Here is a 27,272-nt window from a genome sequence, read left to right on the forward strand (position 1 = left end):
AATGGTCAAAACACACAGACAGCGTGGTGAAGAAGGCGCAACAGCTGTAAAGTAGGTCTGATCTTGTACGGTAAATCATGCGTTATTCATTAATGCACCATCACTTTCACACGGGCACTATTAGACTACACCCATGCTCATTATACATGCACACTGCCTCATGAATATTCATTAGCCTTCACCCAACCATCAGCATCAATCGGGCACTGCACTTAGTGATTAATTATTACACAGCGCTAATGAGGAGCATGTTCTTCCTTCACCAGGGATTTTGCTTTCCTCTGAATATGTAATGGTATCTGTAAGATAAGCTAATAATGGCATGAAGTCGTATTACATGGGTAAACTGAGAGTAAAAAAGTATAATTTGTTGATTGTGTCAAAGTGATGAGTCAAATTACTAAGATGTTTTCGGGAATTTACATTTCGAACTCTTCACACACACACACACACACACACACACACACACACAGCATCTGTTTGTAGGGAAAATGACCCTCTGATCTGTGACTGGAGTGACGTGTGTGTTGAGGGACTCTCCTTTGTCACCTCAACTCGGTCACCTGAAAGGATTTGAGACCATGTGTCACGCTACACACACATACACACCCACATACACACCCACATATACACACACACAATAACAGAATAGAAGAGAGCACACTGCGCAGCTGAACTCACTCTCAAAGTCAATGCATTCATGCACAAAACTGATAACTACAGAGAACAGATTGCACGTGCTCTCTTTCAAAGTCACACGCATAGTTTTCAGCTGTGCTAACATAATTGCAAAAGGGTTTTCTCATGATCAATTAGCCTTTTAAAATTCTAAACTTGGATAAGCTAACACAACGTGCCATTGGAACACAGGAGTGATGGTTGCTGGTAATGGACCTCTGTACGCCTATGTAGATATTCCATAAAAAAATCAGCCGTTTCCAGCTACAATAGTCATTTACAACATTAACAATGTCTACACTGTATTTCTGATCAATTTTATGTTATTTTAATGGACAAAAAAATGTGATTTTCTTTCAAAAACAAGGATATTTCTAAGTGACCCTAAACTTTCAAGCGGTAGTGTACATTCAGAGTAAGCACCACACACCCCTTTGCTGAGTATCCCCTTACTGTAAACCTTTTAAGTAGCCTAACCGTCAGACTCAGGTGTCCTGCATTTGTCAGATAAGGGCTGACTGGCTGGGATGGGTAATGATGGGGGACGGCAGGGGGAGGTTCAGGGGTGGTGGCAGGGGAGTTGATCGAGTCTACTGGAGGGGGAGGAAGGGGTATGGAGGAGGACAGACAGGGGGACGGAGAGGGACGGTGAGGACACAGGCTTGCCTCTCTGCAGGGCTTATCTGATCCTGTTGGCTTTGAGCCTGTCAGTCTGTCACTGCAGGAGGAGGGGCCAGGGAGAGATCTCTGACTCGTTTACTGTGCCTTCCTGTGTCAGAGCTTTTGTCACCATCTGGGAGATAAGTGTGGTGCTCTCGCTGTGGTGCCATCAGAACTGGCAGACAGGCACCCCGTGGCCCGACGCCCATAGAGAAACCTGGCACCTGGATACACACACACACACACACACTGCATACACGCTGGGCTAGGCTAGATGGGTGCACATACTTATCCAGGCAGATTGGCTGTATTAAAACACTCACACAAAAGCCCAAAATATGTTTCGCTGACAATATTTGTTTTTTTTTGTCCCTTTCTCTCCATCCCTCTCTCCTCTTCTCCCTCTGTCCCTGTAATTCGCTCCTACAGAACAGCCAAGTGGTGGAGCAGCAACGGACCAGTCTGCGGGATGACATCAAGGAGTATAAGTTCCGGGAGGCACGTCTGCTGCAGGACTACACAGAGCTGGAGGAGGAGAACATCTCCCTGCAGAAACAGGTCTCCATGCTCAAACAGACCCAGGTAAGGATTAACACAACCACACTGTGAGAGGGGGGAGGTAGTGGGACTAGGGGTGGGGCATGGCTGGATGGTAGGAGAATAGGAAAGGGAACATGTTCCTTCAGAAACAGGTCTCCTTGCTCAGAGGATTAGGGTGGGGCTAGACGGAATGGGGAATGGGAAGGAAAATGAGAAAAGATCAACCCACCTTTTTATATGTACTCCCTCGCTTCTGCAGGCTACTCCTCCACTCACGCTTCATTATGAATCCCTCCTCGCTACAATTATCTGCATTTAGCTGAATCTGCTCATTAGGCTCAGTTAACCCAATAGCTGCAGGCTCTCTGAACCAAGACATTGCGCTACTGTCTACTACACATCCCAGTCTATGTGCAACCCCCAGTTTTCCATGTTCACACACCATAGACCTCTACCTGTATTATCCAGTTTGTGCTGCCACAGCCCAAACAAGCCCTGGAATACACTGATTTAATTCAGATTAGAGAAACCACGCTCGGATGTAATAAAGAGATTAGGCTTTATGTGGAGACCTATTTGCGCCCGGAGAGAGGGGGAGCATGTTTGATTGTAACACAGTTTAAACGGTGTGTTTCTGATAGCTGGCTTTCCCTCTCCGTAGACCACAGAGACAGGGAGAGAGAGAGAGAGAGAGAGAGAGACACAGAGGTGCAAAGCAAATACTCTGATTTTAATTCACGCTGATGGCAAGAGTAAAAACAGACACGAAATATAAAAGAATCTACAAATAGGGCATTTCCTTTTGAAATAGAATTTTATGTGGGAACTGCTAGCACTCTCCATCTGCCCTATATGAAGATTTTATGTTTGTTCAATTTAGAGGCATGAATTTAAAACAAAGACCTATAGGCTATAGTTTTAATTGGCCAATTACAGTACCGAATCCGATTTAGATGAAAAGACAATAAAAAAAGGCAATTTTGCACTTTTAAAAGCCCTCATTTTATGGTGACAAAATGAGTTGATTTTAAACCAGTATGGCATCATCCTATTTGCATTTCTCTCATAAGCCCCGCCCTTCTGCTTTGACGCATTCTTGTCTGTCCCGCCCCTACAGGTGGAGTTTGAGGGTCTGAAGCACGAGATTCGTCGCCTGGAGGAGGATACCCAGTTCCTCAACAGCCAATTGGAGGACGCCATCCGCCTGAAGGAGATTGCAGAGCGACAGCTAGGGGAAGCGCTGGAGACCATCAAGACTGAGCGAGAGCACAAGGCCGCCCTGAGGAAAGAGCTCTCCCACTACATGAGCATAGGAGACTCTATGTACCACAGGTGCACACACAGTCCAAAGTCACACCTCATGCATCCGCCAAAGCCTTCGACAAAATAATATAGTACGAACAGTTACGAGAATAACAGTGAACTTCATGTTTTCATGTTCTGGTCCTCTCCCTCTCACCAGCCCCCTCAGCATCTCTCTGGGTGGGCTCAAGTTCAGCGACGACGCCGCCACGGAGCCCAACAACGACGACGCTCTCCGCGGTTACGAGAACGGCTTCAGCAAGCTGGCCAACGCCGTCGCTGAGGACAACCGTGCGTTCGCGCACAAGAAGGGCGACTTGTTCCGTCCCGTCCCCGGCCTGGTCGACGACCTGCTGAGCGAACTGAACATCTCCGAGATCCAGAAACTCAAACAGCAGCTGCTGCAGGCACGTAGCTACACCCTACAAAACCGTTCATTCATTGCGCGAGATAGGGATAACAGCGAGGTATATCCGGCTGCTGCAGCTATAGTAGGTCATTCAGTCAGTGAATCTGTTTACACTGTGTATGATATGAATGACACCAAGGTTTGAATTATACAATACACATTGATACTCAAATAATGTTCAAAACAAACCGGGATAGCCACGTGGGCCCAGTGGCTCTTTTGGCCAGGCTGCACGCCTCTGAATCCTGTTAGTGGGAGCTAATCCTGTAGGACACACCCCCAGGATGTCACACACACACACACCCATCACAGTGTTAGGCCATCTGTCAGAACATCAGAACGCCTCAACTGTCTCCATGGTTACCAGTGTGTGTACTGATTGGATACCTGTGGGTGAAAAGACGAAAGACCTTAGGACCTGGGTCTTCCTACCCCAAACACGATTATGTTTTAATGTTGTCCCAGGGTTGCCTAGATGTTACCATAGTATTGCTTTAGTGTACGTACTGTGACATTTATCCTGTTCTGGTCCTTTGGTACTGAATCTCATGGGCAGCAGCAGGTGTTAGTGTTCAGCATTAAGCCAAAATAGCGTCAACCAGCGCTCTGGGTCTTTTCTCCACTGGCAGTCCATTCCACAGATTACTGGCGGGAATCGCAACAGGGAAACCCAAACCTTTTTGCTCAATAATTCAGCTGCTCCAATGCTCTTCCCTTTCTCCTCGTCCTATCGATCACAGATTGAATAATCGCTCGCAGCAGGTCACCCTACTCCTCAGTTGCAGTAGAATCCATACCCCCACTGTGCAATCAGATCCAAAATGGCTTGGCATTACCAACAAGTTTGTCAAGGTCATCAACGAGAATTAGGGAGGGGGACAGATTAGGTGGAGAAAGGGGGGGTGGGGTATGACAAGTGGTATTCTTAGTGTCAATATCATCACATAATGATGTTTTTTATATACTGTGCTTAAAGATACAGTATGCTGAGAGCTAAAAGTACCTTCCTATACCTATCTTGGCTAGTATTCTAAATAGATATTAATGAAACCATTTTCTCTTTTTAAGTCCTGTCATTGATCACTCATTCATCACAGCTGAATAATAGATGAATGTAAACAGGAATGTGATACTAATTATTGGCACACACCCAGTCTCTGAAAATAGCTCTGTACTGCTGAGGCCTGCACTGCTCTGTGTGAGCGCTTACGTGTGTAAGTGGACCCTGGTCCCTCTGCCAACAAAGAATTGAACCCAGTCCAGACTTCTCCAAGGTCACCTAGGCTCTGAATTGGCAGTTCTCTCCTTGCCCTCTGATGCTGTGGTTGGTTGGGCACAGAGACACACTGCCTTTGGTAACATACTGCAGCCCCCTCAGTTAGCCCCTAAAACCTCCAGCGATGTTATACTGCAGCCCCCTCAGTTAGCCCCTAAAACCTCCAGAGATGTTATACTGCAGCACCCTCAGTTAGCCCCTAAAACCTCCAGCGATGTTATACTGCAGCACCCTCAGTTAGCCCCTAAAACCTCCAGAGATGTTATACTGCAGCCCCCTCAGTTAGCCCCTAAAACCTCCAGAGATGTTATACTGCAGCACCCTCAGTTAGCCCCTAAAACCTCCAGAGATGTTATACTGCAGCCCCCTCAGTTAGCCCCTAAAACCTCCAGAGATGTTATACTGCAGCCCCCTCAGTTAGCCCCTAAAACCTCCAGAGATGTTATACGGCAGCACCCTCAGTTAGCCCCTAAAACCTCCAGAGATGTTATACTGCAGCCCCCTCAGTTAGCCCCTAAAACCTCCAGAGATGTTATACTGCAGCCCCCTCAGTTAGCCCCTAAAACCTCCAGAGATGTTATACTGCAGCCCCCTCAGTTAGCCCCTAAAACCTCCAGAGATGTTATCTGTTGTTTGGAAAAACAACCACCTTTATCATCCTTTAGGACAATCATATGCATTAGGTAGAGAAGAAGAGGGATAGACAAACACAATGAAATGGGAAGATTAAACCTGCATAATTATGCCTAAATGGTCATCTGTCTATAATTTGCGTCAGGCTTTTTTCTGTCCGGACACTAGTAACATTACTTAACTTATCAAATTAATACATCTGTCTTATGCTCCGTCTCCCCTTGTCTAGATGGAGCGTGAGAAGGTGTCTCTGATGTCCACGCTGCAGGACTCTCAGAAGCAGCTGGAGCAGGCCCACGGGGCCCTGGAGGAGCACCAGGAGAAGGTCAGCCGCCTCAGCGAGAACCTCAATGCCATCCGGAGGCTCCAGGCCAGCAAGGAGCGCCAGTCAGCCCTGGACAACGAGAAGGAGCGCGACAGCAACGACGACGGAGACTACTACGAGGTGGACATCAACGGACCCGAGATCCTGGAGTGCAAGTACAAGGTAATGAAACATGTATACACACATACACAGATGTTGAAGCCACTCTATTCCTATAACTGGCTATTCCTAACTCTGCCTCTGGTTGTCTCAGGTTGCAGTGTCGGAGGCAGGTGAGCTAAAGGAGGAGCTGAAGACCCTGAAGGCAGAGTACCAGTCCTGTCAGTCACGCTACGAGGAGGAGCGAGGCCGTCTGGCGTCTGATGTCACGGCCCTGGGAGAGAAGCTGTCCTCCCTGGAGAAGACCAGCCGCGTGGAGAGAGAGGAGAAGGCCATCCTGACGAAGGAGCTCCGCAAGGTGAGAAACACCCTCCATGATACAGGCCCCCTAAAGTCTTAATGCTAGTTAATGTTTTTTCTGCGGTGTTATATTGATGAACGGTTATCTGTAGTCAATTCTTTTCACTTTTCTCTGTGTATGAATTGTTTGTACTTTTCCCTCACACTGCAAACCAGATTTCTCTCTTCGATCAAACTGTATGAATTGACAAACGTTTCCCTCTTTCTATCTGTAAAGGTGAGTGACGTGGCGGGCGAGTCCCAGGGCAGCCTGAACGTGGCGCAGGACGAGCTGGTCACCTTCAGCGAGGAGCTGGCCACCCTCTACAACCACGTGTGCATGTGCAACAACGAAACTCCCAACCGCGTCATGCTCGACTTCTACAAGCAGGGCAAGGGCGGGCGTACGAGTCCCGAAGGTCGCGGCCGCCGCTCCCCCATCCTGCTCACCAAGGGCCTGTTCCCCGTCCCCGATGCTGCCGACAGTGCCTTGTCCCCTGTCTCCTCTTCCCCCTCGCCCCGGGAGCCGATGAACGTGTACAACCTGGTGGCCATCATCCGGGACCAGATCAAGCACCTGCAGCTGGCGGTGGACCGCACCACAGAGCTGTCCCGTCAGAGGGTGGCGTCTCTGGAGCTCGGCGCCGTGGCAGATAAGGACATGGAGGCCTGCATGGAGGAGATCCTCAAACTCAAGTCCCTGCTCAGCACCAAGAGGGAGCAGATCGCTACACTGAGGACCGTGCTCAAAGCCAACAAGCAGGTCAGATGCTGAACCTCCATGTTTGTATTTCCCTCCCCTAAGAATCAGTCGGGGGACTGAGGCAGGGAGGTGGCTGTCTGAAGCCTCTTCAGCTGTCGTAGCAAATGCACTGCAGCCAAGATTCATAGCGAAACAACAGGGAGAGACAGCTGGTGGCTGTGAGTGTTTGTGTGTGTCTGTGTGCCTGTGTCTGTTTCTGTGTGTGTCTATGTGATAGAGTTTTAAAAAAGATGAAAGCTTCCTAAAGCAGACACTCCCTAACAGCCCAGAACCCGAAATGTTTGTGTGTCCAGTTGCTGTCAGATCTTTGAAGAGGGTGTGTGTTCCTCAGCTCCTGAATCTGACTCTCAGATAAAAGCCTCTCATGAAGAAACGCACCTGTAGTCTTTAAATCCAGCCAGCTCCCCACCGAACTGCTGTGCAGTTAAACCCTCAAAGGTCACGCACTGGAACAGACGCTAATGACATAAAGCTGCAGGGAAAAGACTACAAATGACCCGTTTTATTTGGTCTGACCGTTGTTGTGTTGTGTCCCCCCTTACAGACGGCTGAGGTGGCGCTGGCCAACCTGAAGAGTAAGTATGAGAACGAGAAGGCCATGGTGACGGAGACCATGATGAAGCTGAGGAACGAGCTGAAGGCCCTGAAGGAGGACGCCGCTACCTTCTCCTCACTTCGAGCTATGTTCGCCACACGGTAAGAGGAGTACATTATCACGCGCCCCCGTTTAAAACAAGTTAGGAACTAGTGATGGGAGAGAAAAAAATCGCCACAGTTACATATCGCAATATTGTATCAATATTTGACCCCCAAGAATCGATTTGGAAAAATAAGTCGTTTTTGGTACTGTAGGTAGCATAAGCATTCGCTAGTCAACTGTACCTGCGCCAAAACGCCAGTATTTTTCATCCTTGTTCTCCATCTCCTTTTTAAATAGTGAGCCAACATGTTTTTTTGAACTTTTATTTCCCTGACTGACCAAAACTAATTTTCTCGTCTCTCTGAAACAGACATATAGTGAGCAATATGTTTGGAACACCAAATCGCAGTATCGAATCGCAATACACACAGAATCATGACAATCACAACACATATCGCATCGGGCACCTAAGTATCGTATCGTGAGGTCCCCAGCCCTATTAGGAACACACTATTAGACTCCTAGTTTCGAACACACATTTAAACACGTTATCGCATACCTTGGCCACACAGTAAGAGAGTAGTCAGTCACCCATGACCCAAGAACACGCCTTGACACGCGCTCTGTCTATATACTACAACAGATTCATCTGTGCGTATGAGAGTAGGCTCTCTCGTTCCTTTAGGCTTTGTTTGCCACACGACAAGACATGTGCTATACCTACCTCGCTTACCTACAGAAACAAACCCAGCAAACCAAAAGAAAAGCGCCGCAAAAAAAACAATAACACCGTTACAACGTGAGGTTTTACGTACAGTTATATCGTTTACGTACATATGTATTTAGCCTACTAAAACGCTGTCGCCGTGCGATTAAATGGAAAGATGTATTGACCAAGACACCTAGACGTCCCAGTGTCCATCCGACCGCTTTTACCAGGTCAACCTAGCAGTAACACCATCCTAAGAGCACACAAGACAGTTTTAATACCACACGGTAAGCCATATTTACCATATGCTAACGCCGTGTACATAGCGTGCTTTTAACAACCGACAGGTTTTAATAGGAGTGTTGTTTTTCTTTGTGAATCTGGACCAGTGGAGGATGGCCGTACGACGGACACGTCTCTAATCTGTAATAATCACTATGCTGAAGAAGCAGGGTTTTATGACCCGCTACTGCTTATCAGATGGAGGGGCTACGTTAACCCCTTTGCTGGCTAAGCCTGCTGATTCCCATAAGAAGCGGGCCAAAGGTTCCCTTTATAATCCCTACCTCGACCTGGTCTGGATAACTACCTCGGATGCAATGTACTCTAGTTTCACCATAGTCTCACTGTACTGTAGTCTTCCTCCTGAAGGAGTGTGTGTGTGTTTGTGTGGGGGGGTCTATGTTGGTGGGAGTGCGACAATGACTATGAGTGTGTGCGCAATGTGTGCACACTGTATACAAGCATGTAGGCCACCGCACATTCTTGTGGTACTTTGTTTGCTCTGTTGTTTTGATGGGGAGCCCAGTGCGTCCTCCCTTCTCCTGCAAACCCTCCCTGAACCAGATGGCAACTCTGAGGCAGTCTCTCTCCGTCTTTAAGGCTCCTCCACTTACAGTAAAGCTCATATCAAGCTGTGCAGGAAGGAGAGGAGAGGGCAGGAGAGAAGGGAGGGCTGCACTATCCACAGAGAGTGTGCACTCGGCACCCCTCATATTTACAGTGGAGTAATGCTACGGTGTACCTGCACTCCCAGTCCATTAGCTGGTCTTATTGAGTAATTCTATGTAACTGTAGTAGCTTATCGATTAACATGGCGGAGAAAACTGTCTTCCTCTGCAAATATGGGTGTGTTTCTGTTGTCATAACGATTTGGTGCAGTGCAGGGCCAGATGGTCTGTTGATGCGGTTGTTAAGTTATCCCTCTGAAGACACGAGAGGAAATCAGCTCTCACTGAGCACCTCAGAGGAAGCCATTTTGAAAATAACTGGCATTCTGCTTTAGAATAACTTTCACTGACCAATCAGGGTTTCAAACCAAGTGTTCGTTAAGAGGTACTGGCTGTTAGCAGCAGAATGAGGGTGGTAGATATGATACAGAGGAAAATGGCAGCGCCAGAGAGGCACGCATGTTAAATGTGCCTTTCCCCTTGTCCCTCTTTGCTGTCGTAAGAGACTGAATGATGCTCATAACACAACATGACAAAACAAAACATAGCTCAACTCTGCTCAGGGGGCCACAGGAAATCCCTCAGTCTTTACCTGATTTCTATGTGCCTTAGATATAATTAATGTTGTTTTTGCTACCCCCTATATTATGGTTGTCACGAGACCAGTATTGCGATGCTACGATGGCAAAAAGCACAAAGCAGACTGAACTCTTTGGTCCTTTAAAAAAACCTACTGTATGTAAAATGTTGTGCTGCAATACTGTTATCGTGACAGCCCTACCCTATATACTGCACTACAGGGAATAGGGATCCATTTTGGACACGGCCTCAGTATGTTCTGGGCTGTGTACAGCCTGGGTATTCGGGGTGGTGTTCATTCAGGTCCTTCTGGAGCCTGTACGTATTGGTATGCTAATTTTGGCCTATAGAATGATGGTGGGGAGTGAGGGGGGAGGCCTCTTTGAAAGGCTTTAAGAGGCAGAGGGATGTGATTGACCCATGTTTCCCACACTCCCCCTGTTTCTTCCCGTTCTCCCCTCTTCCATCCTCAGAGCAAAACACAAGGCCCTCTACCCTACAGAGAGAGAGGGAGTCTTTCATTTCAGCTTCTCGACAGGGGCTCATTTGAGAGTCTTTCTCATGGTTATTCCATCTTTGACATACTCTGTCGACTTAAATGTAGATTTTGGGGATTCCTGAGATTTTCAGTGGACTGCCTTAGTTTCGAGTGTGTGGCCCCAGAGTGAGAGAGTTAGAGTGAATGGAGTGGGACTGATTGAATGTGCAAATCTCTGTGTGACTCTTTTGTGTAATGCTAGCTCCTGATATGTGTATTCTATGTCAGTTTGTACATCTCCATCTTGTGTATGTGTGTTGTACTCCAGCTGTGGACTGTGTTATCAGTGTACAGTAAGACCCAGTCTCTTACATTCCTAAGACCGGTGCTTCATTTGAAAATTGGGAGGTGCCGGAAAAAAAGTGAGCGAGAGAGAGATGGGGTGGGGGAGTTCTGAGCTGTAGTCCTTAAAATGCTTTCCAGTTTCACTGACTCACCCAATGATGCGCAGCTCACTCGTTGGTGATGGCCAATGCGCTCGTGCCAAAAGCCTCTCTCTCTCTTGTTTTACTTGGTAAAACAATATTTGGAAGTTGATCAAATATTTTGCGTCTTCTCTTTTCAGCAGGAGCCATTTGCTTTCCAACCGTTGTTTTCCCTCGATTGTATTTTAAATGTTGCGTAAGGCCTGTTTTTTTCTGCATGCTGTTTATTCACTGACGGATTTGCCGGATTTCCCGACTGTAGGCTATTCGTTGTTATTGGACTACAATCCACAGCTAGGCTATTTAAAAAAATTATAGGCCTTATCATGGTGTAGTAGGCTATTTTGAATGATAAAAAAAGATTCTGAACAGACAGCAGTAATTCTATAACTTTGGCAAATGTATTTCAATTTATCAGGGGTGCTACAGTTCCAGCAGAACCCTTTGCGCGGGTATGATTCTATAAGAAGGAAATAAATGATGAAGTGCTCCGCTGGAGAGTTACCGGCTCATGTCTATCAGAGCAGAGCGGGAGAGAGATCATAGAAAGTGAATCTCATTCTAGTCATGTGAGAGATACAGGCGTCCTTCTCACACAGCCACCCTGTGTTACGTTTTGGGGGGGGGGGGCAGGAGAATTAACGAAGATGCAACTCATATGAACTTTGATCGCTTTTATTATAATGTTTACATTTTTAAAAAAGTGAGAAGGAAAAAAAACGATGCCACGAGAGTTACCGGATCCGGCCAAATAGATTCCGGACCAAAACAGTCGAAAATGGAGAGGTGCATGATCGGACTCCAATTAAGCACTGCCTGGACATGCCTGCTCTTAGCAGGCTCTAGGCACTATACACGCAAAGAATCAGTCAGCCTTCCCCCAGTCAAATCGAACAGGCACACACTCTCATTCTATCTCTTTCTGTTTCTCTGATTCCCATTTTGTCCTTACTTTCATTGTTGGTTATTTTACTCCTTCTTTATCTCCCCTCTCCTCCCTCCTAAATCCTCTCACTCATCCTCCTCCACAATGACCAATGCTGATCCCACATAGCCAGAGAACAGCTGAGGCGAGTGTGTGCCTGTGTTCACACTCCATGTGACAAACAAATGTGCTGTAGTGCTGTGTTTCTACACTCATTTGTCAGTATATTTAGGGCGTATGCGCCAGTGGAGGCTGCTGAGGGGAGGACGGCTCATAATAACCTTTCCACTTATTCCGCTCCAGCCATTACCACTTGCCCGTCCTCCCCATTTAAGATGCCACCAACCTCCTGTGGTATGTGCCTGTCAGTGTAGTCCATACCCTTCCCTATGATACTCTTCCCTTCCCTATGTCATTGTGTTTCATGCAGTGCATGTGTGTGGGTGTGGATATGAGTGTATGCTGTGCACGTTATACTCTGAGCGCATGTTGTGTGCAGTACGCCTGTGTGTGTCTCGTGACCCCTGGCTACTGTAGATCATCTGAGACATGGAGCCTCTGTTCCACACTACTCTGAATGTGGAGACTGTTCTTCGACAAAGGGCCAGCCGCCACCCAGGGCCATTGTGGCCCTCCAGTCCCTCTCTATCAGGCCAATAAGGGCCCCATTGTATCCCTTCATCCCTAGAATGGAAGCCCGTATTTTTTCCCGGGAAAACCCACGCCCTCTTACACCCTCCACCCAGCATGGCTGGTCCATCTTAAAGGGCACTGCGACCCCTGGGAACCCCCCCCCCCCCCCATTCGCCATCTCACACTGGGTCAAATGAAGCTGCACTGATCCCCTTTGTCTGGGTGTGCCCCCCAGTGGGAGTCCGACTGCACGCCCACGAGGGGGGGCTGGGTTTGTGTATGTGGGGGGAGAGAATGTGGGCATCATGGGGAGTGCCCATGTGCAATAACACAACACTTCAACGGGCCAATAGTGAGAGACTGAATAGCAACATTAGGTCCTATGTGACCAATGAGAATGCGCACTGGGCACAGACGTCAGTTCAACTTTCGACTCCTTGTAACGTCCATGTCCTGATGAATTGAGGCTGTTCTGAGGGCGAAAGGGGGTGCAACTCAATATTAGGAAGGTGTTCCTAATGTCTTTCTCACTCATTGTAGATTGTAATTGACACTCGGAAGGGTAGAGGAAACATTCCAATCCACCAGATAGAACAGGGAGTGTTTATGTCCCACATTTAGATTCAGAGTAACTTGTAATTCCCCTGATGTAGACTTGTCCTGCTGGTAGGACTGAAGGAGTGTTCTGAGATGCCAGGAATTTCATTCCAATGTGGGTTGGGCTGAATGACAGCTGGGAGGGAAGGTGGTGTACTGCACAGATCTCTGCAGAGGTGTGGCTACCATTATCACTGGGGAATGTCATCTCAGATCGCTGTGTCAGCAGGATGGAGACAGGTTGGGGGGGGGGGGAAGTGGAGAGGAGGATGGAGGAAGGATGATGGAGATATAAATGAAGGATGGAGGGAGGATGACTGAGAGATGATGGAGAGATGTAAGATGAGGGTGCAGAGAAAGGAAAGAGAGGTAGAGAGAGTGAAGGGCAGAATGATTAATAATGAAAGAGGAAGCAGATGAAGGACAGTGATATGAACCCCTGCCTCTACATTCCAGGCAGCATGACCTAGTTTTCTGGACCTGCCTGGCCCTAACACACACACACTTAAATGCTCACAGTGGTAAAAATAGATTAAATATAGCATCACAGCACAGTGTGAGTGAGTGAGTGAGTGAGTGAGTGAGTGAGTGAGTGAGTGAGTGAGTGAGTGAGTGAGTGAGTGAGTGAGTGAGTGAGTGAGTGAGTGAGTGAGTGAGTGAGTGAGAGATCTCTCTCAATCTTTTCTTCCATACCTTTCTTTGCACCTCTCTTGTTTGGGCTCTCACTTAGCCCACTCCTAAAGTGAGCTTTCCTCCTTTGTGTGTGATCTATTATTAACTTCGTGCTCAGACTCCTCATATTGTCATGCAGACAGACGTCCGGGTAGAGCTACATCAACACAGCCCACATGAACCCCAACCCCGGGATACATTCAAATGGGATGTATGTTCAGCCATTAAACTCTGCATTTGTTTGGATATTAGCAGTACAAAGCGAATCATGCGTAGCTGGGCTTTTAGTGAATAGTAAATACATCTCTACATTTTCTACTGCCCCGGTGCAATACAGATGAGGTCTTAAGTGAGTCTTGTGGGGGTGAAATTAGTTCCTGTTGTTCTTCCTTGAATAGGATGTTTAAAGTTTATAGTGCTGAGCATTAATGAACATTTTTGTTATTTTTTCAGTTATTTTTCACCTACATCTTTCAAATATTCGGATTTAAAACATATTTCCTGCAATTCTACACATTTTGTCGTAAGATGCAGAGAAATGTTGCTGTTTTAAAAGCACATTTTATTGCAATTCAATACATTTTGCCATGTCTAATGTTTATTCATATCATATTTAAGTGACTCGAACATTACGACAAAGTCTATGGGCAAAACAAAACGAGCTAAAAAACATTAGCTGACACGGGCTAGTTGATCTGGACATTTCTGACAAGTTATAAATAGCTCTCTAAGGTATGCAATGACTAACATGACTCATGATGAGGAACTGATGACGCACTACCCAATTTAGTAATGGCAGCTTGTGCATTCTACTATTACAACAAAGAGTAAGTTTAAAGCCGGACTCAGTTCCTTTCACGTTTGGGAACCACTGGTTTAAGTGATTGATGGTGTTCAGCAGTCATAAAAGTATGCCGTATTTACATTGAAAAACGACAAAATAGTGATTTTGTCAGACAGCATAGGAAGCAGCACTATAGAGATGAGGTGATGACTTGAAATGAAATGAAACAAATTTAATATATACAACAGCTGAAATATTTTATTAATGTAACGTAATGTGAATAAATGATGGTTAATATGTGATAAGCAGTAATGGGCATTCACAACCATCAAGTGGCTTGTATTAATTGTTTTATTCTGTGTTGTTACAGCATTCAACCCACATAATGCATAGTGCGTTTCATGTTTTAAAAAAGTTTCAAAACCGAAATCGAAAACCATGATTATTTTTTCATAATCGAACCGAAACCGAACTGACCTCAAAAAGCACTTATCGCTCAGCACAAAAAGTTTAGGACAGAGAGGTTTCCAGGGAGAAGAGAGTGGTGCTGGGGGAGATGGAGAGATAGTCTGATGATATGGTAGACTGCCGGATGGCAAGGCTCTGGTAGACACCTCAAGGGCTTTATCTGGTGGAGAAGACGGGCACTGGGGTCGTAGGTCAAAGGTCAAGACGAATGTGGGTTCAGCCTTTTTTCTTGCATTGATTTTCAGTGGGCTTGAAGGTCAGGGAAATCCATCTGAAATAGCCACAGACAATATGAACAGTCCGATTGGAGATCCAGACCGTTACCACTGGTAGTGAAAAGACCACAGTCACTGTCAGATCACTGTGCCTTTGGCTGTTAACACTGGAGGTTTCTACTGCCACCTATTGGATGGCTAGTGAAAATGCAGTAAATGTTTAAGGGCTGAAATCTCACTGACGTTGGAGGCAAATATCTTATTCTAATGTGATCTCTCTCCCTCCATCCCTCTCTCTCTCTCCCGCTCCCTCCTTCTACTGTAGCTGTGACGAGTATGTGACTCAGCTGGATGAGATGCAGAGACAGCTGTCCGCGGCAGAGGATGAGAAGAAGACCCTGAACTCCCTCCTCCGTATGGCCATCCAGCAGAAGCTAGCCCTGACCCAGCGCTTGGAGGACCTGGAGTTTGACACCGAGCAGACCCGCCGCGGGGGCAAACCTAAAGGCAGGACCACCAACGGCAGAACCACCAACGGCCACACCAACACCGCCAACATCCCCTACGTGAGTCACGGGCTCACCTGCGCCGGCATCGGTCGCACCAGTGAGCCCAACATCATGCCCAACGGCATCCTGGGAGGCCCAGTGGTCTTCTGCAGCGAGAAGTACAAGATCTACTGCGACTGAAGCGGCTGCGTTGTCAGCACGGGACCTCTGTGTACAGGGGGGAGGAGCCCGAGGTCCTCCCCTGACTTAGTGTTAAAGAGCCCTACTACGCTCGCTTAGCTCCCTGCCTGCTCAGCCTGCAGCCTCATAGAGCCTGGTGTGTGTCTAACCTATAGTACATACTTATGCCTGTGGCCACGTATGGCCACTCACGCCTGCTAGTGTAAACGCTTAGGGGAATGCAGATGTGTATGTACTGTACCGTACAGTACAGTGTGCCCTAGAAGTTTGGGATTGTAGTAGACATAATGTATGGCATGTGGATATGGCCTCAACTGGCCGCCGTTGGGCTTCTGTGGATATTATGGGGTGTCTCTTCTTTCCGCCGTCATGGTGCTGTACTTATGATGATGTAAAAGGTGGCAGCTTTTGTGCTTAGTGTGTTCTGACCCCCCTGAGTGCGTTGCCTGGTAACCGTGTTGCCTGGTAACCAACCATGCATTTGGGGGGTGGGAACTTGTGAAGAGGGTGTCACTTTTAGGGTCATGTGACAGAAGTTGACGTCCTCTCCTCGTTTTGCTTGCCTGTTGGCGTTGGTGCTCCTTCGATAAAGCCCCCGCTCCTCTTCCACCTCTCTCTCCTGGCCCCCCAGGACTGAGCCAGCCCCAGCAACTCACTGACCAATCAGGTTGCTCATTAATGTTTACATAAACAAATGAAACAAAACAATATGCAAACTCCCCCTGCTGTTGCTAGGGAGCCCAGTGTGATTTGCTGGATTTTCTAACTGAAATTCAAAATTCTCAAAGCGGGTTGGCTGATAAATAATGATGTCGGAGTTTGGGCGGTAAAAGGAGCACCTAAGACCACAGGTGTTTAATTTCAAGATCCTTTAAACTGTACACCAACGCGGTAGTCAGGCAGTCCAATCGCATGGCTTTGCAGCTGGAAATGCTACTGAGCTTCCTAACAGTTTTTCTCTGTAAACAGGTGTGTCACAGCACATGCCCACCTGCTACAGGGCTCTACATTTGAACCAGAGCAGTTATTTAACGTCTGCAGAAACAAACAGAGGGCTATTCCATGTGACCCAGTATATGTCATATTGGTGGATTCTCGCCGAGCCATATTACTATTAAGAACGCAAGAAAATGATCAAATAACTGTGAACAGATACAATATAGTTTTGATTGATGGTGATTTTTGTAATGACAGAAAAAGATCCTAAAAGAGCACAAAAAACCAATGGCACCCAGATCCGGATCATAATTCTACAAACAAAACCGACCAATATCCCTCGGCAAAGTGCCTGTCGACCCAAACACTTGAAATCAACTACATCTATCTATCTATCGATGTAAAGCCCTGTCTTTGTGTCTGTCAGCCTAATGCCGAACTCTCTTCCTCTCTCTCTCCCTGTCGCTTCTCTCTTTCTCGTTTGGGAGGCCCTTTCGAGCTCGCAAACGAACCGTGTGCGGTTATGCGGCTGAAAACCCCGTCCTCCTCGTGTCTCAAACCTGTGGTTCGTCGCGTTGTTGTCATGACAACCCCTCTCTCTCTTTTAGATCGTCAGCAGCTTGCTCGCCCTGCAACACCACTCTCCCTTTAAGTAGAGAGGGGGATTGTGGGGGGAAAACCCCTGAATATTGTCAGATAACGTCCTTGCGCACGTGTGTCCCGGAACCCTGCCTGTGTGTGTGTGTGTGTGTGATCTCAGCTCCGACACTGAGGTGAACGACCCTTGTGTGTATGTTGTTTCCTCCAAATATTGCAAATAGATTCATTTCTGAGATGCTGTGTGGATGTGAGAGGACAACCAATGTACTTACTGTCTTTATTATCCCCAAAAAAGCTTTAACCCTTGCAATCTAGTGCCAGGCAGATTAAAAAAACGGATGCGGGGCCCGTGTTAGATAAATCCATGTAATGCATACACGTCGTTAGCTTTATGATGCTGAAAGCAGGGTTGATGCGAAGAGATTCTTGAAGATTCACTCAATTATGCTTTTTCTACCAGTAACCTATATAAAACTATATATTCTTAATGATACGATCGTAATCAGGTTCTAATCTTCTGGGATACTCCTAGGCCACCTCTCTCGGATATAGAGAGGGAGAGCTTTGGTTCCTCCGAACGAGGGACGTCCTCAACCCTGCTTGAGTTGAGTATGTGCTGCGCTGCCCTACGAGGCCTTTAGTCACACCACACAGTATGGAGACGAGGCTATCGCTCACATCAGAGGAAAAACCTCCACGGGAGGGGAAATCACTATTCTGTTCTTGTTCCACTTATAGCGTGATAGAATCACACTTTGTTTGTATCAGTTTGCTCTGGGAGTAGAGAGTGGGAGAGGAGAGAGAAGTAATACTGGTGTTTAAAAGCGCCCGCGGCTGGAGAGCTGCGAAAGACGAGCTCTCTCAGCCGATTCCGAACATGATTTTGATACTGTGTTTGGGGAAATGAGTCCCGGGGTTTTCTGAGGGAGATGCTCTAAAATTACAAATGTATTTACATTAGGTTTTTGTTGGACTACTTTGTCTCTAAATGTGGTATTTTACCAGTGGACATTGATTCAAATTTAGTTGACCCTCTATTCCTGTTCCCTTGTGTAGGCTCTATAGACTCACTGAATAATCTATATATTTAATAATCCAGGATGTGATTGTGGCTAAGAGAGACCCTCCCTTGGTCTCTTGGTTTAGTTTGAAATCAATGTCTGTTTATCTGGTGTCGTCAATAGAATGCCACCAGAATAAGCTCCTCCTACCTCTGCCTTTAGGCTCCGCCCACTTCACCTTTGAGTTCTCTCGCGCGCTCTTCGTCTGATTCCTGATTGGTGGAACGCCTGCATGCTAACAAACGCACCCCATTCTCATTAACCTGCATGCCATTAAGGAAAGCCCCTCCTTTAACTGACTTGGTTCTGGGGTGTGGATTCAACTCTTGGGGCCTCATCATGTGTTTTGGAGGTGTCAAAGGTCATGGTACTTGTGAGGTCATTTAGCTTCTTGCACTCACTGGTCTTCCTCGTGCAGTGGTGCTTTTATTTCAGCTCTTCTGAGACATATTGACACAATGTTGATATGACAGTCGGCTTCAGGACAACTTATCCCAGTTTGCACCAACCGGTAGTTAGTAGCTACTGTAACTAACTGGGCCTTCGGTGTACATCGTTTTACTCTTCCTTATTTAGTGTTTTTGCTTGAAATGGAATTATTTCTGAGGAAGTTAACATCTCTCTAAATGTACCAGTAATGCACATTTGATGTTTTCTTTGTTTCTCCGTTTTGCAGTAATTTAATTCTGCCCGGAGGAGGATCCTCCGACACAGGATCCTCTCACAATGCCGACGTCACATTCATTGTGCAGAAAACAGATAGCCCTATAGGCCAAGATTATGAAACCCACTTCAAGACTAAAAAAGATCAAATGAAATCTCTGATATGAAAATCCAATATTCCTCCAGGTTGCCCTTTCACTCGCTATATAGCATGACCTCGATGTCCTATGTATGGGAATGAACAGGCATTTCACATTTCCCAGCGCCGCTGCCCGATGCTCACAAGTACTGTGAACTCTGCCCTCCTCATGAAATGATGATCAGAGTTTGTGATTGGCGGAGTTATCCCTCCAATGAGAAGCCAGGGGAACCATGGTCTTTTCTCAATGTAAATCAACCAATTTTTTTGTCTGGTTTGATCTTTTTTGTTTAAGTTTCTTTGTTTTCTTTAACCTGTGCACTTTTATTATCGGATTATATAACTTTATATTATTAACCTAGGAAAGGTTTGTAGTGCTATGGTTTGTGACTTATTTAGTCAAGTATACACATATATTAATAGGAATATATTTCCTCCTGTATATTGTCTCTTTGTACCATTTACAGAGACCATTTACTCTCCTCAAAGTCTCACCGCAAACCAGAGTCCATCTGTTCTTGTTGTGCGTCTGAGAATTGATCCATCTGAATAACCATCCTTCTATTGTTACGTCTCATCGTGTTACTTTATTATGCTGTTGGTTTGATTTTATGTATGTTCTACTGCCATGTTCTAAACAAAATCCAGGGTGAGCTAATTCTGGGGTTTTCATGTATTTATTATTCCTAGGAATAGTTCAAAGATAACAGGCAGAAACTTGACGACGCTCTGACTCAAAAAATGGTAAGAAGTTCTTGTGGGGGGAAAAAATGGAGTGACAAAATGATTTTGTTTTTTTCCATCTTCTTACCAGGGGTGTCACACTGATAAGGGATCACTGGCTCACATAATTCTCTGCAAGTGCAACGATTAAATTCCAAATTGGAATTGTTTAATTCTCTCTTTGTTTATCGTGCCAGATCTTGGTACACCGTTTAGGTTTGAAAAAGAATCAAGAATCAGAGAGACAAGCCGTAAGTCAGTGAGAAAGGTGTAGTTTGGGGCTGTGGCTTTCTGCTGGAGCGCTACCCGGGTTTTGCTTTGGGTTTGTTTTGTTCTTCATTCTGACCAGTAGTGCCTTTCATTGTTTCCAGGGAGAATTGTAGACTAGTACTTTGTGTTCATTTTTTTAGGGGAGGACTTTGGGTTGAATGACTTTGTGAGCAGCAATAAATGTAAAGAGGAGTCGCTCTTTTTGCAGGAGTGAGATGATCGTTTTGAAATTAGCTCAATTCAACTGATATTGTATTGAATTCTGCAGGTCAGTGATCCCAACAGCAAATTCAGGGGTATTGAGAAAAAGTAGTTTTTTTTAAATCAAACTTTGGGAACCAAAAGAAATCCCTTTGGCCTCATTTTGAACAAAATGTTCCAAACACCACTATGTGTTTGGGCAGATCAGTGTACTATTGGAAACATCGACACGATCTCTAGCTTTGTATGGTGAAGGTAATGTAATATCCATAGTATTGTTGGCAAATGTGCAGAGAGCGCATTTTCTCTTTTTATTTTTTAATTTTTATTCTTGAATCTTTTTTTACATCATATATTATATTAAAGTGTTGTGATTTCAGGAAATAGAAAACAGATTTTGCATCAACAAGCTTGAATAGTGCCATCATAGCCAATGCTTGTTTGTTGAGGCGTAAAAAAGTTATCAATACGGTTGAGAAGCTAAAAATTACGGAGAAAAATAAAGTGCAATTTAAATGCTGTTTTACAAGGAAAAATAAAAGTTTTCTGTTTGCTGGAAGCGATAGCATTGTGATAATACACTAGCCGTGCAAACTTTATATTGTCATATTGTGTTTCAGTATTGATCCATATTGAGTTTGATACCTTTATATGAAATAACGACTTAATCTGTATGTTGGTATTTATTTGCATTGTCATGCAGTACTGTATTCTTATCAATAATGTGCATTATAATTAGTGGCATATTGATTACAACTTATTGTCATATGCATGTTTTTCAGTCATGGGAACCTTTACACAGAATCGAAAACAAACCTATAACTTTGGAGATGCTGAAAAAGTGAAAAAATAAAATGATGAAAAAACGAGTTTAGTCTAATGTATTACTGCTGAGCTAATCCTATGAAAGTGTTGTTTTGTTCTCCTATAGAGAGGTCTTATGTCTGTGTAAAGGTAGTCATGCTGGTTAAAATCAATAAATGTGACTAAAAAAGACAGTGTCCCGTGTGTATTTTCATCCCAAACTCTCCCACTGTAAGTAAATGAACAGTTCACTGTGGAGCCAGTCTGAAGCTGCAGCCCCCCCCCCCCCCCCCCCCCCCCAGAAGATCCCCAGCTGGGAAACAGAATGAGAGGGGACTTCCCAGCTGTCTGTAAAGACTCCATGACATGATCAAATTTCACACAATGCACAAAACTCTTCCACCGCCACCTTCTGTCTGGCTCCCCCTCTTTTTCCTCTCTCCCTGCCCTCATCCTTTGTCTTCTCTATTCTTCCTGTTATTTTCCATTTTCTTTTTCTGTTCTCCACATCTCACCCCTTTATAGCTCTTTAACTCTCTATAACTTTTTTTTCCATTTACAATTTTCCATTTACATTTCCATATATAATTTGCTGCTGTGTATTAAAAAAAAACTCCCACATACAAACAAACCCGGTGACTCTTGACCTCTCCACCCCCAGTAACTTCCTGTCCACGCTCCGTTAGGACCAGTTTCCATGAGTCATAAAGACTTGCCCCGTTTGTCTCATGCAACAGTTTTGTACCACGTGGACGGTTTTACATGGCCAGAATATGTAGAACTCTATTGATTTTCAGAAAATAAGAATTGATACAACACACAGAAACGGATAAACAATACAAGTAATTAAAGAATCGGTCCCATTCAGAAGCTGTCATTCTACAAAAATAAGGATTTATTTTATTCTAATGTCCAAAGTTTATAAATTGCATTTTTTTAAACCACTGTACAATTTTGATTAATAACCATCTTACAGAAGTAGAATGGAAACAAAAGGACCATCCATTGAGTTTTTAAATAATCTATCCCAGCGAGAGATGGTGGGAGAGAGGCGAAAGTTCTGCAAGCAGTGCTCTGCTCTAAGCGCCTAATTTGCTCCTCTAGTCCTCTGTAAAGGGGGGCTGATGAGGATGACTGGCTTTGTGTCTCTGAAACCCCCACAAGTACAGAACAAATTCTGTCCCAAATCTGGTGACATTGAAAAGCAACGTGTGTGTATGGCCAACAGTGAGTGTGATGTCTGAGTGATGGAAGAAGTTCTCTAATCAAGGCAATCAATGGTTTGCATGCAGGGCTCAAACATGAAAACTATTCATACACAAAGAATCACATACAACTAGGCTACAGTGTACCATTTACCAACCACACTACATAACAGAGACTGCCCCAACTGAAAAAAGTCCCGATTTGCAGAATCAGGATACTGTATGAAAGAAAGGTGAGAGGTCACTCCATTGGCAGTCTATGACATCACTATCCCCCACAGTGGACGCTTTGTCGTCATGTCATCTCCCCCATTTCCTGTTCGTTTTGCCATATGGAATATGGGTCAGTGGAATATGGTCTATCCCACTGCTCCATTCAAAATGCAGGTGGTATGATTGTACCTGAAATAGCATGCAGCATCGTCTCACAGTGGCTGGTGCAGTATCCTCTCTGACCAATTGGGGTCCCCATAACACTGACAAATACAGTGGTATCCAGTGTCTGTCTGAATCCAATGAGATTCTTCCCCCCTTTTTGAGTGATATGATATGGGTATGTGTTTGTGCACAAGCGTGTTTTGTATGTGCGTGTGAGTGTGCACGCAATGGTGAGTGTGAGTGTGTACGCAATGGTGAGTGTGCTGCTGTCAGTGGAGTGGGGCTACTAAACCGTAACCTAACACAAAGAGCCCTCTCTCTTTCTCAGCCAGTCCTGTCATGTGATGAGCTGAACACATGAGGACCCTGAAGGAACATTGAATGCATCAGGTGGTGCACAGAACACACACACACGCACACGCACACACACACACACACACACACACACACACACACACACAGTTACACCACACGGCCAAACAGACAGCATCACAATGTCTGACTCATGTGTCTCTGACTGCTGCGCGTGCACACACACACACACACACACACACACACACACACACACACACACACACACACACACACACACACAGGAAGTTCCACACACAGCAGGTCTGACGAACTGTGTGACCTCATCCTCATCATACACCAAACATTCCATACAGTCCGGCTGGACAGGGATGTGTCTTCTCCCCTATGCTCATGAGAGAAATGGATACTCCAAAAGAGATCTATCTCTCTGGAATCTGTAGGTGTGTGGTGTGTGCCTCTACCCTTGTTCTCATTGCAATCATGACAAAACATGTCATGCAAAATGTTCACCAGGAGACTTTATTTTCAGTTCACACTCTTTGATGAGTGATGTGGTTTGATAACAGCAGAGGAGGTGTGATTTGAAATTGGTGTGAAAGAAGTGGATGGCCTAACTCACACCTTCCCTCCTTTCCCCCACATCTCTCTTATCTCTCTGCCTACCTTTCTTTGTCCTCCAATTTTCTGCGCTTCTCTGACTCCCTACCCCCATTTTCACTCTGTTTCTTTCTGTCCTCCCATCCTCTCTCCTTTATCCATTTCCCTCCCTCTGACTATCTCTCGCCATCTCTCTCTTCCCTCTCAATTTCAATTCAATTTAAGGGGCTTTATTGGCATGGGAAACATATGTATACATTGCCAAAGCAAGTGAAATAGATAATAAACAAAAGTGAAATAAACAATACAAAATTAACAGTAAACATTACACTCACAAAAGTTCCAAAAGAATAGATACATTTCAAATGTCATATTATGTATATGTACAGTGTTGTAATGATGTGGAAATAGTTAAAGTACAAAAGAGAAAATAACATAAATATAGGTTCATTTTACAATGGTGTTTGTTCTTCACTGGTTGCCCTTTTCTTGTGGCAACAGGTCACAAATATTGCTGCTGTGATTGCACACTGTGGTATTTCACCCAATAGATATGGGAGTTTATCAAAATTGGATATGTTTTCACATTTTTTGTGAGTCTGTGTAGTCTGAGGGAAATATGTGTCTCTAATATGGTCATACATTTGGCAGGAGGTTAGGAAGTGCAGCTCAGTTTCCACCTCATTTTGTGGGAAGTGTGCACATAGCCTGTCTTCTCTTGAGAGCCAGGTCTGCCTTCGGCAGCCTTTCTCAATAGCAAGGCTATGCTGATTGAGTCTGTACATAGTCAAAGATTTCCTTAATTTTGGGTCAGTCACAGTGGTCAGGTATTCTGCCACTGTGTACTCTCTGTTTAGGGCCAAATAGCATTCTAGTTTGCTCTGTTTTTTTGTAAATTCTTTCCAATGTGTCAAGTAATTATCTTTTTGTTTTCTCATGATTTGGTTGGGTCTAATTGTGTGGATGTCCTTGGGGTCTGTTTGTGTTTGTGAACAGAGCCCCAGGACCAGCGTGCTTAGGGGGCTCTTCTCCGGGTTAATTTCTCTGTAGGTGTTGGCTTTGTTATAGAGGGTTTGGGAATCGCTTCCTTTTAGGTGGTTGTAGAATTTAACGGCTCTTTTCTGGATTTGGATAATTAGCGGGTATCAGCCTAATTCTGCTCTGCATGCACTATTTGGTGTTTTACGTTGTACACAGGGGATATTCTTGCAGAATTCTGCATGCAGTCTCAATTTGGTGTTTGTCCCATTTTGTGAATTCTTGGTTGGTGAGCAGATCCCAGACCTCACAACCATAAAGGGCAATGGGTTCTATAACTGATTCATGTATTTTTAGCCAGATCCAAATTGGTATGTCACATTTTATGGTCCTTTGATGGCATAGAAGGCCCTTCTTGCCTTGTCTATCAGATCGTTCACAGCTTTGTGGAAGTCACCTGTGGCGCTGATGTTTAAGCCGAGGTATATATCGGTTTTTGTGTGCTCTAGAGCAACGGTGTCTAGATGGAATTTTGTATTCGTGGTCCTGGGAACTGGACCTTTTTTGGAACACTATTATTTTTGTCTTACTGAGATTTACTGTCAGGGCCCAGGTCTGACAGAATCTGTGCCGAAGATCTAGGTGCTACAGTAGGCCCTCCGTGGTTGGGGACAGAAGCATCAGATCATCAGCAAACAGTAGACATTTGACTTCAGATTCTAGTAGGGTGAGGCCGGGTGCTGCAGACTGTTCTAGTGTCTTCGCCAATTCATTGATACATTTTGAAGAGGGTGGGGCTTAAGCTGCATCCCTGCCTCACCCCCCGGCCCTGTGGAAATAAACGTGTGTATCTCTCTCTCTTTCAGTAACTGGCTCTATTTAGCACTGATCTGTGACTTTGACTGTGGGAGCCCCCAGGTGATCAGAGGATGTTGTTATAATTATACATTATACATTATTATTACAAAAATACTCCTCAGACCTCCAAAAGATGTGATTTAGAGAGTGCAAATCTTTTGCTTTATAAAACCCTAGAAAAGATAGGCTTTTTCACAGTGGGTGCCTTTCCTTCGCTGGGCAAGCCGTTTGGGATTTGTTTAGCAAAGTATGAGTATACCCACTTCTCCAGGCTCCACTACACCACTGCATAGGGCCGATGGAAAAACAGCAGTCACACAGAATGATGTTAAAGGTTAGGCAGTCCATTCACTCGGACATTAGCCAGTAGGTCCCAATCATAAGAATACAAAAACACAACCATTAGGCAAAGCATTCCTAATCAAAATGTACAACAATTGCTTCCCATTGCAAAAAACCTTTCACGTTTAGTACACAAAGTAACTGGCGACCGACCTAAAGTTATTTTACAAAAAATTGATCGTGGTCTAGAATTGGACTCGCATTTTTCTGGTCTCGGTCTTGACTTGGACCCCTTGTCCCCCTCCCGGTCTCACCCCTCCTCTGGTCTTGGTCTTGACTCGATTTGCTCCAGTCTCCCTTTAGATGGTCTCGAACACAACACTGTTAAGTGCCGTACTCATTTTGTATGACAAGGGCATATAAACAGACATTTCACCTTGGGTATTTGAACCAGCACATTTTCGTCTACTAGCCCAATACCTTAACCGCTAGGCTACCTGCAGCCTACAATAATGTAGCCTACAACTTTTTTCTGTGCTTGCCCTTAGTGCCTGGTATGGCTAGCTACAGTAGCCGGACACAGACTATCACGGACTGCAGAGTGTCAGTAAATGAACAAGTGAATGGCAGCCAGCCAGCCAGCCAGCCACTGGGCATATCACTACAGACTCCAACACTTTGTCTGTGTTGATCAAGGGCAGACGAGGAACGTGCAACTACACAACGAGGCACAAAAGGGGTTAATTGCGCATAGTTAAATTGACATAGGTTAACTCAGAGGGAGCGAGAGGGAAGGAGAGAGAGACAGGAGAGAGAATGACCTACTACAGTTGACCATTACCCACATGATTGGTTCAAAATGGTAACACAGTTAGCCAAACAGTAGGCCTTGATATGTCACCATTACAACATTCCACAAACATACTTTACAATCATATGGTTATTGATGGCAGAGGGTGGCTACAGACAGTAGCTCTACACAGTATCACATGTTCGTTGACATTATTTAAAAATATATATATTTAACCTTAATATAACTTGGCATTAGACATTAAAATGAATTATAACTCAGGGTATCATACCGTCACCTCAAACTTTGCATTTTTATTCCGAGGGGCGAATTAACAGTTGGTTATGAAACAGAAATAGCAAAGTGTTTCATATTTAAGCAAGCAATTTGGCTTTCTGCCTCTATCAATTCCTTGTTCCTCTGAAAACTAACTCACAGGGACAGCTGACAAGGTTTATTCGGCGTGCTGGGAATTCAAGAGGAATCAACACTGCTCATCTATGGGAGGGAAAGGGCCTGAGCCGTGACATAGAAATGCCAGTTAATATTTGTGTTTCAGTGTCTTTTCTTCTCAACCATTATAGATGAATCTAGTCAAAGGACCAAGGAGGAAGCCAAGCCCAA

General features: G+C 45.2%; 1 protein-coding gene across 1 annotated transcript in view; it reads left to right on the forward strand.

Moving 5' to 3' along the window:
* LOC120059507 (protein bicaudal D homolog 2-like) overlaps positions 1–21,440 on the forward strand; it is a 72,339-nt gene extending 50,899 nt beyond the window's left edge. Inside the window, exons 3-10 of the mRNA XM_039008623.1 lie at positions 1,768–1,920; positions 2,996–3,210; positions 3,341–3,587; positions 5,728–5,985; positions 6,077–6,280; positions 6,500–7,024; positions 7,569–7,720; positions 15,485–21,440. Of these exons, the coding sequence (XP_038864551.1) occupies positions 1,768–1,920; positions 2,996–3,210; positions 3,341–3,587; positions 5,728–5,985; positions 6,077–6,280; positions 6,500–7,024; positions 7,569–7,720; positions 15,485–15,848 (2,118 nt within the window). The 3' untranslated portion in view covers positions 15,849–21,440. The remainder of the gene's footprint in view (positions 1–1,767; positions 1,921–2,995; positions 3,211–3,340; positions 3,588–5,727; positions 5,986–6,076; positions 6,281–6,499; positions 7,025–7,568; positions 7,721–15,484) is intronic.
* The last annotated feature ends 5,832 nt before the right edge of the window (positions 21,441–27,272 follow it).

The sequence above is a fragment of the Salvelinus namaycush genome, chromosome 14 (assembly GCF_016432855.1).
Source record: "Salvelinus namaycush isolate Seneca chromosome 14, SaNama_1.0, whole genome shotgun sequence".
NCBI lineage: Eukaryota > Metazoa > Chordata > Actinopteri > Salmoniformes > Salmonidae > Salvelinus > Salvelinus namaycush.